The sequence below is a fragment of the Typha angustifolia genome, chromosome 14 (genome assembly GCF_048772165.1).
Source record: "Typha angustifolia cultivar Huaian chromosome 14, ASM4877216v1, whole genome shotgun sequence".
Lineage (NCBI taxonomy): Eukaryota > Viridiplantae > Streptophyta > Magnoliopsida > Poales > Typhaceae > Typha > Typha angustifolia.
Genome location: NC_133252.1, coordinates 1,740,525 through 1,752,622, shown reverse-complemented (window position 1 = coordinate 1,752,622; position 12,098 = coordinate 1,740,525). Strand labels below are relative to the sequence as shown.

At 39.4% G+C, this 12,098-nt stretch overlaps 2 protein-coding genes and 1 non-coding gene across 3 annotated transcripts; 1 reads left to right on the top strand and 2 right to left on the bottom strand.

The window, feature by feature from the left end:
- The first annotated feature begins 1,626 nt into the window (after positions 1-1,626).
- On the top strand, positions 1,627-4,868 carry LOC140776322 (uncharacterized). The gene is made up of 2 exons (XM_073119985.1): positions 1,627-3,557; positions 3,778-4,868. The coding sequence occupies exon 1, from the start codon at positions 1,666-1,668 to the stop codon at positions 3,514-3,516; it is 1,851 nt and encodes a 616-aa protein (XP_072976086.1). The 5' UTR covers positions 1,627-1,665; the 3' UTR covers positions 3,517-3,557; positions 3,778-4,868.
- Positions 4,869-5,173: 305 nt separating this feature from the next.
- Positions 5,174-5,292, bottom strand: LOC140776861 (U5 spliceosomal RNA). The gene has a single exon (XR_012106960.1). It is a non-coding gene; the product is annotated as a U5 spliceosomal RNA (small nuclear RNA).
- Positions 5,293-7,020: 1,728 nt separating this feature from the next.
- LOC140776770 (flavonoid 3',5'-hydroxylase 1-like) lies at positions 7,021-9,083 on the bottom strand. The gene is made up of 2 exons (XM_073120619.1): positions 7,985-9,083; positions 7,021-7,806 (listed from the first exon to the last, which is right to left on the bottom strand). Exons 1-2 carry the CDS (start codon positions 8,948-8,950, stop codon positions 7,180-7,182), a joined length of 1,593 nt encoding a protein of 530 aa, XP_072976720.1. The 5' UTR covers positions 8,951-9,083; the 3' UTR covers positions 7,021-7,179.
- Between the last annotated feature and the right edge of the window lie 3,015 nt (positions 9,084-12,098).

The following is a 12,098-nucleotide window of genomic DNA, read 5'->3' as shown; positions in this document are numbered from 1 at the left end:
TTAAAAAAAATTAAAAAATTTAACATTCTTTTTAATAAACTTTAGTATTCTTTTAAACCATATGGTGTAGTTAAAAAGGATATAAGCTTGAAGCACAGAGTATTAGAACCCTAGAAAATAATAATAATAACATATAGAGTTTAGAGTCAAGTCTTCTTAGCTAGACTTTTGCTTTCGTTTTGTTACTGGCACTCAACACAATTGCTAGAAAATGACAGCAATTCTTTGGTTAAGACAATAACAATAGAATAATAAGTGGAACGACCTAAAGAGATTGGTTATAGAATAATAGCTCTCATAGGAGCTCAATAGTTTCATCAGCGTATAAGATCTCTGTTAGGAGCCAAATCTAGATAAATAATGGCATTCATTAATCTCAATCAAACTAAGAATACTATATAATTGTTGATAATATATATATTTTTAAAGGCAAATAATTCAATACCTTTCCAAGAATTAGAATCGTAATTAAATAATTCGGTATCGATTTTTCATAACAAATTTCAACATCATAATATGTGAATACAATGGCATTCATCCTTGTATTGGATAATTTAAAATTATATTAACTTGTGGAGGTTTACACGCCATGTTATTTTTTTTTAATTTCTCATTTTTTAAATTTAAATGTGATAAATATGATTATACACTAATTCTCTATGTTATTAAATTTGATTTTAATTAAATTTTAAACTAATGAGCGATATAGTTAAATAATTTTTAAAAAAATGTTCCCAGAAATGAAGTGGGCAACTATTTAATGAGCTTTTTTTTTGCATGTACCCGCATCCAAAGAATTTTATTTGCATATGTTCTATTATATATATATATATTTATTTATTTATTTATTTATTTATTTATATAATTTAGCAATAATAATAACTGACAATAGCCTTTGCTGACTTACAAGCGCATAAGCATGCAATAAAAGTCTTTTTATTATAAAAATATATAATTTTTTTAATTTTAACTAATTAATTTTTTAATATTATTAAAGTTAATAAACATTTTCATCTATTGATTTCTTATACACCTATTTCTCTTCCAAACAAATATATTTTTTTACTAATTTATATCACATTAAAATAACAATTACACTCTTAATTTATTTCACAATCTAACATTTTTTTCTTAATTAGTTATTTAAAATTTTAAATTATGACTAAGAAATGAAGCCAGTTAATAAAGTTAGAGGGTTTAGATTCAAACCAAACAATGTCTTATTATTTATTTTTTTATTATATCTTAACAAAAGTGATGATTTTCTTTTCATCCCTGATAATGACTTTTTAAATTTTTATTTTTAATGCATAATGGCCTCCTAATTAAAAGGATTAAGTAAAATATTTTTGATAGTTCATAGTATCGTTGGATCGCTCCATTAAGCATGTCATTAGTTTTATATTAGTTATAAGTAATAAGTAAAAGGTGGCAACGTTATATAAAATGTAAATGACGAGGTAAAGCAGTCAAGGTGATTTTATGCCGAAGTAGAAGGGAAATGTATTTAAGTACGTTTTACTCGGATATCCGTATATCATCACCCTATCGGACCCGGATCCGACCCGTATCCGACCCGAATAGGCTCAGTTGCCATGACGGCGCTCTCTTCTTCCATAAACCCTAACCCTTATCTCTATCTCCACCTCCATTAATGGCGATCTCATGGCTCTCCTCCTAAGGAAACCCGAATCCCTCCTCCACCTACGCATCTCCACCACCTTCCACCTCAATGGCGCAGTCGCCACATCACCACTCGACCCGAGCGCTCCGGATCCAATCCGACGGCCACGAGAAGCCGGGTCCCGATCCGGAAGCAGAGATGAACAGCAGTTGCGTGGTCCTCCTCTGCCCTTGTATGGTCCTCCTCATCTTGGTTCTCATCGTCTCCTTCATCGTCCTCGCCGTCAAGTTCCGTATCTTCTGCCATGGGCCCTTCGGGGCCTCTCTCGGCCACCTCTTCTACAAGAACAAATGTCACTCCTGAAACCTAAATCCTTCTCCACCTCCGGTTCTGAATCGGACACCGATGCGGCCGAACAAGAAGAGGAATCAACGCCATCGGCTGCGGGATCCGATGCAAAGGAGGTGGATCGGGTCTGCAAGGTAATCGAGGAGCTCTTCGCCTCAGATCGCAACATGGAGGCGGTGCTCGACGAGTCCAACGTCGAGCTCAGCCACTCGCTGGTAATCGACGTGCTCGAGCGATTCCGCCATGCTCACAAGCCGGCTTACCGGTTCTTCCGCTGGGCCGGGAAGGGATCGGATTTTTCCCATGATTCTTACACTTACAACAAGATGCTTGGGGTTCTCGGAAAGACGCGGCAGTTCGAAACCATGGTGGCATTGCTGGAGGAAATGGGAAAGGAGGGATTTTTATCGACGGATGCCTTCAAGATTGCCATCAAAGCGTTTGCCTCTGCTCGGGAGATGAAGAAATCCATGGGGGTCTTTCAGATGATGAAAAGGCACAATTTTGACGCCGGATTGGAGACTTTTAATTGCTTGATCGAAGCTTTGGCGAAGGCGAAGCTCGGGAAGGAAGCCCAGAAGCTGTTTGACAAAATGAGGGATCAGTATTCGCCAGATTTGCGCACCTATACGGTGCTGCTCCTAGGGTGGTGTAAGCTCAAGAATCTGGTGGAGGCCGGAAGGGTGTGGAATGAGATGCTGGATGAGGGATTTAAGCCAGATGTCGTCTCCCACAACACGATGCTCGAAGGACTGATTCGAGGGCACCGGAGGCCCGAGGCGATCAAGCTCTTTGAGCTCATGAAGGCTAAAGGCCCAGAGCCGAATGTTTGGACCTACACTATATTGATTCAGGACCTCTGCAAGGCTGGGAAGATGGACTTAGCAGTCAAGTGTTTCGAGGAAATGGTGCAAGCCGGGTGTGCGCCGGATGCTGCAACATACACTTGCTTGATCGTGGGGTACGGAAATGCTCGACAAATGGATAAAGTTTCCGGCTTGTTGAGGGAGATGACCGATAAAGGGTGCCCACCAGATGGCAGAACATACAATGCTCTGATCAAGCTTATGACCAATCGGAACATGCCAGATGATGCCGCAAAGATTTACAAGAGAATGATCAAGAATGGATTCGAGCCCACTATTCACACTTACAATATGATGATGAAGTCTTACTTCCACGGGAAGAATTATGAAATGGGATGTGCCGTTTGGGAGGAGATGGCTAAGAAGGGAATTTGCCCGGACGTCAATTCTTATACTGTGTTCATTGGCGGGCATATACGGCATGGAAGACCGGAGGAGGCATATAAATACATAGAGGAGATGATAAGCAAAGGAATGAAAGCTCCACAAATGGACTATAATAAGTTTGCCGCAGATTTCTCCAGGTCAGGGAAGCCTGATGTGCTGTACGAATTGGCCCAGAAGATGAATTTTTCAGGAAAATTTGATGTTTCAAATGTATTCCATGGTTGGGCTGAGAGAATGAAAAAGAGGGTGAAGAGAACAGTTCCTAATCAGACTGGAAGCCGGCTTTTCTGATAGGCGGGATGTTTACTCTTATCTGCCCTTCACCCCTCTTAGTAAGTTTGTTGCCTCCCCTAATTGTAATTTCGGGAAAATTATGATGTTATTGATCTTCTTATGTTGTATGATATTCTATTTAGCCTGTGAATAATGTCATATTTTGCTCTTTTCAGCCTTTGTTTTCAGAAATAGTGCGAGTTTTTACTTAATCTGCTCTGATTTACCCAGGCATTATGTCTTACTCATCTGAATTTGACTGTTCCGTTATCTGTATAGATCTTCGGATGAGAGAGTTTGATGGAACTCACCCTGCTCTGTCTCATGCCACTTTATCACTCACTATCTATGAGTGAGAGCTCAGAGAACAAATGGTCTAGGCATTAAAAGCCCATCTTGTTCCTACCACCAAAAGGGTAGGATTGAAGCTCATGACTCAACATTTCAGAAAGGCATGTTCTTAGGTTAATTACGTAGACACCCTCGAATTATATCTAATTTTTATGGAGGCCTTCTAAAGTTTTTCAAGTTACAAAGTTATGTCAGACATAATTAATTCCAAAATAACTTAATTCCCTTTAATTTTCCTTATTATCATCTTTAATCATCTCCTTCCCCGCTCACCATCGACTTCTCCCCCGGAAGCCGGCGGCCATCGCCATGGCCAACACCACGTCCGCCGCGGCCACCACCACAAGCCCCTGCAGGAATTCACTGGTGAATCCCGCGGCTACGGGCTTTCTCAACCCCTTGCAGTACGCGTCGACCATCGCCACCTTGTCGGCCTCGGGCCTGTACCCCACCATCAGCCTAGACTTCACCCAGAACCCCAACCCGCTCGCCCAAATCAGGCAGCGTGGAGGGGTGGGGCCGGGGGATGGCCCAATTGGGGCTGCGACGGCAGGCTATGGTTGAGTCGGTGACGCGTCTTCAGCACAGTGACGACAGCTATTGCATCGGACCTCTTGCCGGATCTCGCGCTTGGGTCTTGCCGAATGGTGAGGGCGAGGGCACCTTAGGTCGCTCCTCCAAATTATCAGATGCAAATAAAACTCTCTCAGTCTCCTTCTTCCTAGCTTCTGCATTATGGAGTTTCAGTTTAAGATTATCAACTTCTTTTCTCAACTCAGATTCAGATTGGCGAGCCTTTGAGCATGCAGTAGAGAGTTCATCCTTACAGGTCTGGAGATGTCTTAATTCTTCTTTCTTTTGCTCCAGATGTCCACCACAAGTACTGAGCTTTTAAGCAAAAGTTCTGGAGTTCTAACTTTATTGCCATAAATTTGTTATCCACAATAGTTTTTCTTTCCTGTGCTTGGAAGAAAACAAGCTTGAGGGCAGTGATACTTTGTTGTTTTTAATGAAAATTTTGATGCATTCTTTTGACATTTTCTGGAAGTTCATCAACCTCAGTGGTCGTTTCCTCAAGTAATTGAAAATACTCAACACCCTTGCGAAGACAAGTTTATCTTCCACTTAGTTCTGACAGCAGTCGATGAGGGTTCTTGAGAGTTACCTCTCTTTTTAACTTCCTAATTTTTAGTTTACTAGCTAAATTAATAACTTACTAGGAGTATAAATGTGATGCGTTCTCCCATGCTACGAGAGGCCTACAAAACCCAAAGATAAGGAACCAGCAAATAGATATAATCTTTAAATTTTAAAATTTGTTGGGCCCCACTCTATCGAATGGGATCCCTCCAAAAATAGGCGTATGCTGCTTTGAGTGGCGAGCACACGGTATTCTTTAGTAAAAGGCGAAAGAATAGTTCGCTTTGTGCTCACCACGCAGCTGCGTGACTCTCTAAGTGGAGACCTACCCATCTTAAATAGAACCTCACTCTTGGGCGTAAATATCACTGGCCGATGTGGGACTAAAATGTGCGAGTCTATCCACAATTTGGTATCCTAGAATCTGGATCACACTCTGTGGCTGTGATTCGTCCTTATTTATTGAACGCCATTTGGGTCAAACTCGTCGTCTCTGTTAGAGCTCCATCCCTTTCGGCCATTGAGTTGATTTGACTCGATAGAAATCGATTCGACTCGGTGAAAAACTTAGCTTATATTAAACTCAACCTAAAGAATCAGGCAAACTCGTCAAATACTAAAAATTCAAACCAAATTCCATGCAACTCGCCAAATCATAAACATAAGTTATTTACATATCACATTAGTATTTACATCTTTCAAATTATTTATATATATATATATATATATATATAGGTGGGCGCAACAGGCCCATTACTCTGAAGATGAAAAAAGGATTGCCGGATACGAACTTAAATTTTGGAACTTTAAATTCTGGCTCAATCAATTAACCAAAGATTTTTGACTCCGCCGTACTACACTAGATGGTTTTTTTTTTCTTATTAAAAAACTAATAAGAATATAAATATTTTATTGAAAAGTTTTGACAGCTAATACCGAATTAATGTTACATTAATTTATACAACTTTGAACAATTAAAGAAAACATATTCAAAGTACTTCAAAGGTAACAGCTTTGAGTGATCGTACTGCATTGGGCAAAGCTGGCAATTGTCCTTTTGTTTTTAATATTTGTGAATCCTCTGTCTGAGTGCTATATATATATTGACTGTGCTGAACTTACTTAGTTTTCTTGTTTGTTTGACTGTGTTTTCCACACGTGATCTCTTTGTTTTTTTTTTTTTTAATTTTAAATCTCTTTGGTTGCATGTTACTTGTAAATGAGACAACTTCTAAATTATACTTAGTGGTGTAAACTAGTCGAGTTTGATTGAGCCGGGCTCTAAATAAGTTTGGATTGAAATTAATTTCGAGCATGTCTTTGTGATTAATTTTAAATTAAAATAATTTTAATTCGAGTCAATTTCAAGCTTAAACGAGTTACTCAATTAGTAATTCCAAGCCTTTCCAATTTCAAATCATTTTCGAGCCTAAGCAAGTTTGAATTAATTTTAGACTTGAATTAAGCTTGAAATAAAACCTAATTCAATTATAAAGATATAAATATTATCAAAATATAAATTATAAGTAATAAAGATAAATGAGTTAGAAAATTACAGACAATCAAAATATAAATTATAAATAATAAAGATAATTATGTCAGAAAATAATAGCTAAAATTCTGATTGGATAAAAGAGTTTTGATCTGATAATTCGTATATATATATATATATATTCAAGTCTTATCGAGCCAGCTTGGGATCAAGCTTGTCTCGAATTTAATTTTGAGCCTAGCTTTAATGATCAAACTCAACTTAACCTATTTTTGAGCCGAGCTCGAGGCTCGATTATTTTGATAGCCCTAATTGTATTCTATTATTCTTTATAAAAATTTTATAAATCACACCCAATATTTAGAATCCTCTACCTCAGTACTATATATTGACAGTATTTTTTATCTAATTATTTTTATAATATAACTATTGTACTATGCTGAACTTATTATTTGCTTGTTTGTTTGACTGTGTTTTTCCACACGTGATCTCTTTGTTTTCTTTCAAAAAAAATGTCTTTGGTTGCATGTTACTTGCAAGGGAGACAACATCTAAATTGTACTCCTTTATTCTTTATTGAAAAGAGAACAACTTACATTAACTCCTGTAGCCAGGAGTCAAACAACTTTTCCTTAATTGTTAACATGATAAATAACTTAAAAGGTACATAATACGATGGTGCAATTAATAAGGTAACTTCAAACATAGGCATTAGGTTCCAACCTCGGGCTAACCATGGCCGAGACTGGCACAGACTTCTGAAGGGCAAGCCCAAAATCCTCATCCATGTTGGGCTCCACCCCTTTTGGCATCTCCCAGTGGAAGGAATGAATCAAAGTTCCCAAGATATACTCCACAAGAACAACACCCATACGTGCCCCTGCACACATCCTTCTCCCAGCCCCAAATGGGATCAGCTCAAAGTGGTTCCCCTTTGGGTCTATCTTTGTGCCCTCGGGCGTCATGAACCTATCAGGATTGAACTCATGTGGGTCCTTCCACACGTCTGGGTCCCTGCCAATAGCCCATACGTTGACGAGGAGAATGGTGTCCTTGGGTATGCTGTAGCCATTGGCCTCACAAGCTTTGGTGCAGATTCTTGGGAGGTTGAGAGGAGTAGAAGGGTGCTTCCGGAATGCTTCTTTGCATATGGCTTTCAGGTAGGGGAGGTTTGGTATGTCGGATTCTTCCAGCCGGCGGCTCCGTCCGATGACTTGGTCCATCTCGGATTGAGCACGTTTGAGGATGGTTGGGTTCAGAAGAAGCTCCGCAATGGCCCATTCTATTGTGCTGGATGATGTGTCTGTTCCTGCTGAAAATAAGTTCTGCAAACAAACAAACAAACAAAATCTAGAGATGGGACCAACTAATTTGATAGACATGTATATATATATATATATATATATATATATATATATATATATATATATATATATATATATATATATCATCATCATCATCATCACTTCCTTATTTAGTAAGTCCAAATTAGTTACTACTAACCAGTAAAAGAGCCTTAATATTATCATCAGAGAGCTTCTCCTCACCGTCACCTTCCTGCGCAGCCATGATCATATCCAAGAGATCCGTCCCTTCCTCCCGTCGTTCCCCGACCGACGCCTTGTGCTCCTCGAACATCCTACTCAGCAGCTCATCAAACCTCTTATGCAAACCCCGCATCCTCTTCCCCAGCCCCTGTAGATCCATCCACGCCACAGCCGGCAAGTAGTCTCCGACGTTGACGAGCCCGGCTAACGTCATCAGCTCCACTACCATCTTCTTAAACTCGCTCGACTCCGACCCCCGCGCCTCGAACACCCGTCGCTTTAGTATAACTTGCCCTACCATGTTGGCCATTGCACAGAACAACATCTCCCTAAGCTCCACCTCGTTGCTTGCTCTGCTCAACTTTAACAGAGACTGCAACATGAATCCCAACTCAGCCCGCCGAACGCCGATCCAGCCCTCGAGCGCCTTCGGACCGAGCATCCCTAAGCTGCAGGTTTTACGCAGGAGGCTCCACCGCGGACCGTAGTCGACGAAGACTAGGTCCTGCGCGCCGTAGGCGAGGAGGGTCGGGGCAATGCCGACCGGGCGGTTGGAGAAGTTGAGGTCTAGAGTTTTAAGGAAAGTCCGGGCGGCGGCCGGGGTGGAAGCTACTACTACTCTTTTTTGTCCCAGTTTTAGATACATGACTGGGCCGTACTGCTTGGCCATGCGCGACAAGGCGACGTGCGGCGCGCGGCCGAGCAGCGGTATCGCGCCTATGACCGGAAAGCCACGTGGGCCGGGTGGCAGAGGACGGCTCTTGGAAGGGAGGAGACGGCGCATGAGGTGGTGGAGGAGGAAGTAGAGGATGACATAGAGGAGCATTTCTCTTAGAATAGCTATGTCCATGGTGTCTGTGGCACTGAGTTCACGACTCGAGCAAGCTGCTAATATATATAAAAGACTAGCTACTGTGGGCATTATAATATATTAAAACCTTCCAGTCGGTCCCAAGCAAAACAATAATCGACTTAAATATCAAATTACTAGCTCGGTACATAAGAACTGTAATATATTAATCAGTAACCCATTCATTTGCATGCCAGTGTAAACTCACATTAATTTGACACAGTTGCCGACAAACATATATTATTTTGCTCAAAGTTGTTCTTTTCCTTTCTCTTTTATAGGGATTAGGGGGAGACTGTTTGGTTATTTATCGTTCGCATGACTAAATCCAGTTGATGATGTCTTGGAATAGCAGATGATAGGATTCACCTAATATTTGAAAGGTTGCTTTCGTGGTGCTAGCCTGTAACGAGAAGTCTAAGCCTGCTAAAAGTTGACCGTTGGATCGATCACGTGAGAGACCCAATCTACCTGAGCCGATTTTATACTGAGATTTGATTTCAGGCCGTTCCGACCCGGACCCAAACTCCCTAAAGCTAAGCTTAGGTCTTGGGTTCGGGGTTGTTCGGCGGTGCGTAAATAGCTTAGGTCTTCGTTGAAAATTTTCAAATAAAACCTATATTATCATCTTTTCCAATTTACGTCATATTTTTGAGTATTTTATAACTGATCTTTCATTTTCGCTATAATTTTGATATGACATCTTGGATTAACTCAATCTAACCATATTTGGGTATCAATCAAGAAATATTTTGTTAGAATACTAAAAATAATTTTTAAAATACTTAATTAACTACCTTTTGATTTTAGTGGAGTAGGCTAGGGTGAGATATAGGTTCAAAAGGGTCTCACTTGATTTTGTTAAAAGAACCGTTGACAAAAAAAACTTTATTAATAAAATTGATATAGGGTTGATACTCAACGGTTCATGAACAAACCTCATAACTTGAAAATATGTAAGATATATAGAGGATACTATAAAAGACATAAATTGCACCTTAGGTGCAAAGGGGCTGGAATCTAGCACCACTATTCGGGCATTGCAAATTTTGACCGAGAGATAAATGCAACAAAGATCAGATCGTTGATGCAAAAACCAATAATCCCCATGGATATAGACAACCTGCAAAGGCTAAGAAAAATAAAAAGAGCAGCAAACGTGGAGGCAAACAAAATCCAATAAGCCCAAAATGGCACAAAAGGCCTACTCCTATGAGTATGACCCATCAACCATCGACTAGGAAGACACCAAAATATTCCTAATATTCCAAAGTATGCATAATTTTTTATTCATATTTAAGACTTATGCACTAACTAAACGAGACATTGGGCTAATAAAGCAACACTTTATTATTATATTTCACATTATGATATAGTCAAACTTCACTCGTTTTGCTACCAGTAGTGCCTCATTTCAAGTTATACCAAGCTCAAACTCATTGGCCGCTTAGTAATTATAATCATAATTAAGTCCTATATTGAACAAGAGAGAAAAAACTTTTTTATTCAGTTCTACCTCTATTACAAGATAAGAAACTATATATAAAGTGTTTGGTTGATAACTAACTATCAGACTGAGACCAATAGTTACATGACAGCTGTACAAGCGTAACAATATGCTAATTGATTCTGTTACTCCCCCTCAAGATGGGCTCAGAAGCATGAATATCATAGATAACCATCTTGTGTAGTAATGGGAAAAGAAGAGAAGCTGGCAGAGCTTTTGTAAACACATCAGCAAGTTGATGAGTTGTTCTGATAAGCAGAAGCTTCAAAAATTCTTCAGAAAGTTTGTCTCGAGCAAAGTGACAATCAATCTCGATGTGTTTAGTTCGCTCATAGAAAATAGAATTGGAAGCAATGTGAATGGCAGTTTGATTATCACAAAAGAGGAGAGTAGGAGCTGAAGATGTAATCTGAAAGTCTTGGAGAAGTTGATGAAGCCAAATAAGCTCACTAGTTATAGAAGCTAAAGCTCTATATTCGGCTTCTGCAAAAGAGCGAGAAAGAGTTGTTTGCTTCTTAGCTTTCTAAGAGACTAAGGAGTCTCCTAAGAAGATACAAAATCCAATGACTGACTTTCTAGAATCAAGACAAGAACCCCAATCTGCATCAGAGAATGCACGAAGTTGAAATGAGGAGGATGGGAAAAATAACAAGCCTTGACCAGGGGTAGCTTTTAGATATCGAAGAAGATGATGAACAACAGCTAGATGTGGCTGTCGAGGCTTGGACACAAATTGACTAAGTTTGTGAACTGCAAAGGTAATATCAGGCTTGGAAATTATGAGATATAGTAGTTTTCCCAAAAGCCTTCGATACAATGATGCATCTTCAAGTAGATCTCCTGCAAAAGAACTTAGTTTGAGTTTAGGATCCATAGGCAAAGTAGCTGGTTTGGAAGCAAGAAAGCCTGTATCTTCAAGCAATTAAAGTGTATAATGTCTTTGAGAGAGAAAAATCCCTTTGGCAGATCGAGCAATTTCAAGACCAAGGAAATATTTCAGCTTGCCTAAATCTTTAAGTTTGAAAGTGTTAAGAAACTCTTTGAGAGAAGTAATAGCTTGAGGATTAGAACCTGTTATGATTATATCATCAACATAAACTAATAGAGCAATGAAATTTGTTCTAGATCCTTTAGTGAATAATGAATAATCTAACTTGGATTGATGAAGAAGTGACTGAGAAAACTTTGAGAACCACTGACGAGATGCCTGCTTTAATCCATAAATTGATTTGTGTAATCGGCATACAAGTTTCTCCTCTTTAGCAATAGGATGAGATTGCAAATAACCAAGAGGAAAGTCCATGTAAAAAAGCATTATTAACATCAAGATGGATCAATGGCCAATTGTTATTTGAAGCAATTGCCAAGAGTACTTTAACAGTTACCAACTTAGCGACGGGAGAAAAGGTTTCAATGAAGTCCAATCCTTCTTGTTGAGTGTAGCCTTTAGCAATCAATCTTACTTTATGGCGTCCAATACTCCCATCTGAGTGATATTTGACCTTATAGACCCACTTACACCCTATGGAATGATTGCCTTTAGGCAAAACAGTGACAGTCTAAGTGTTGTTTGCTTCACTAGCAGCTAATTTAGCATTCATAGCATCTCTCCATTTAGCATGCTTAACAGCTTGATGGTAAAATTGTGGTTCCTCATGAGCAGAAATGTTAAGAATGAGAGAGTTATGAGATGAGGATAAATTTGTACAAGAG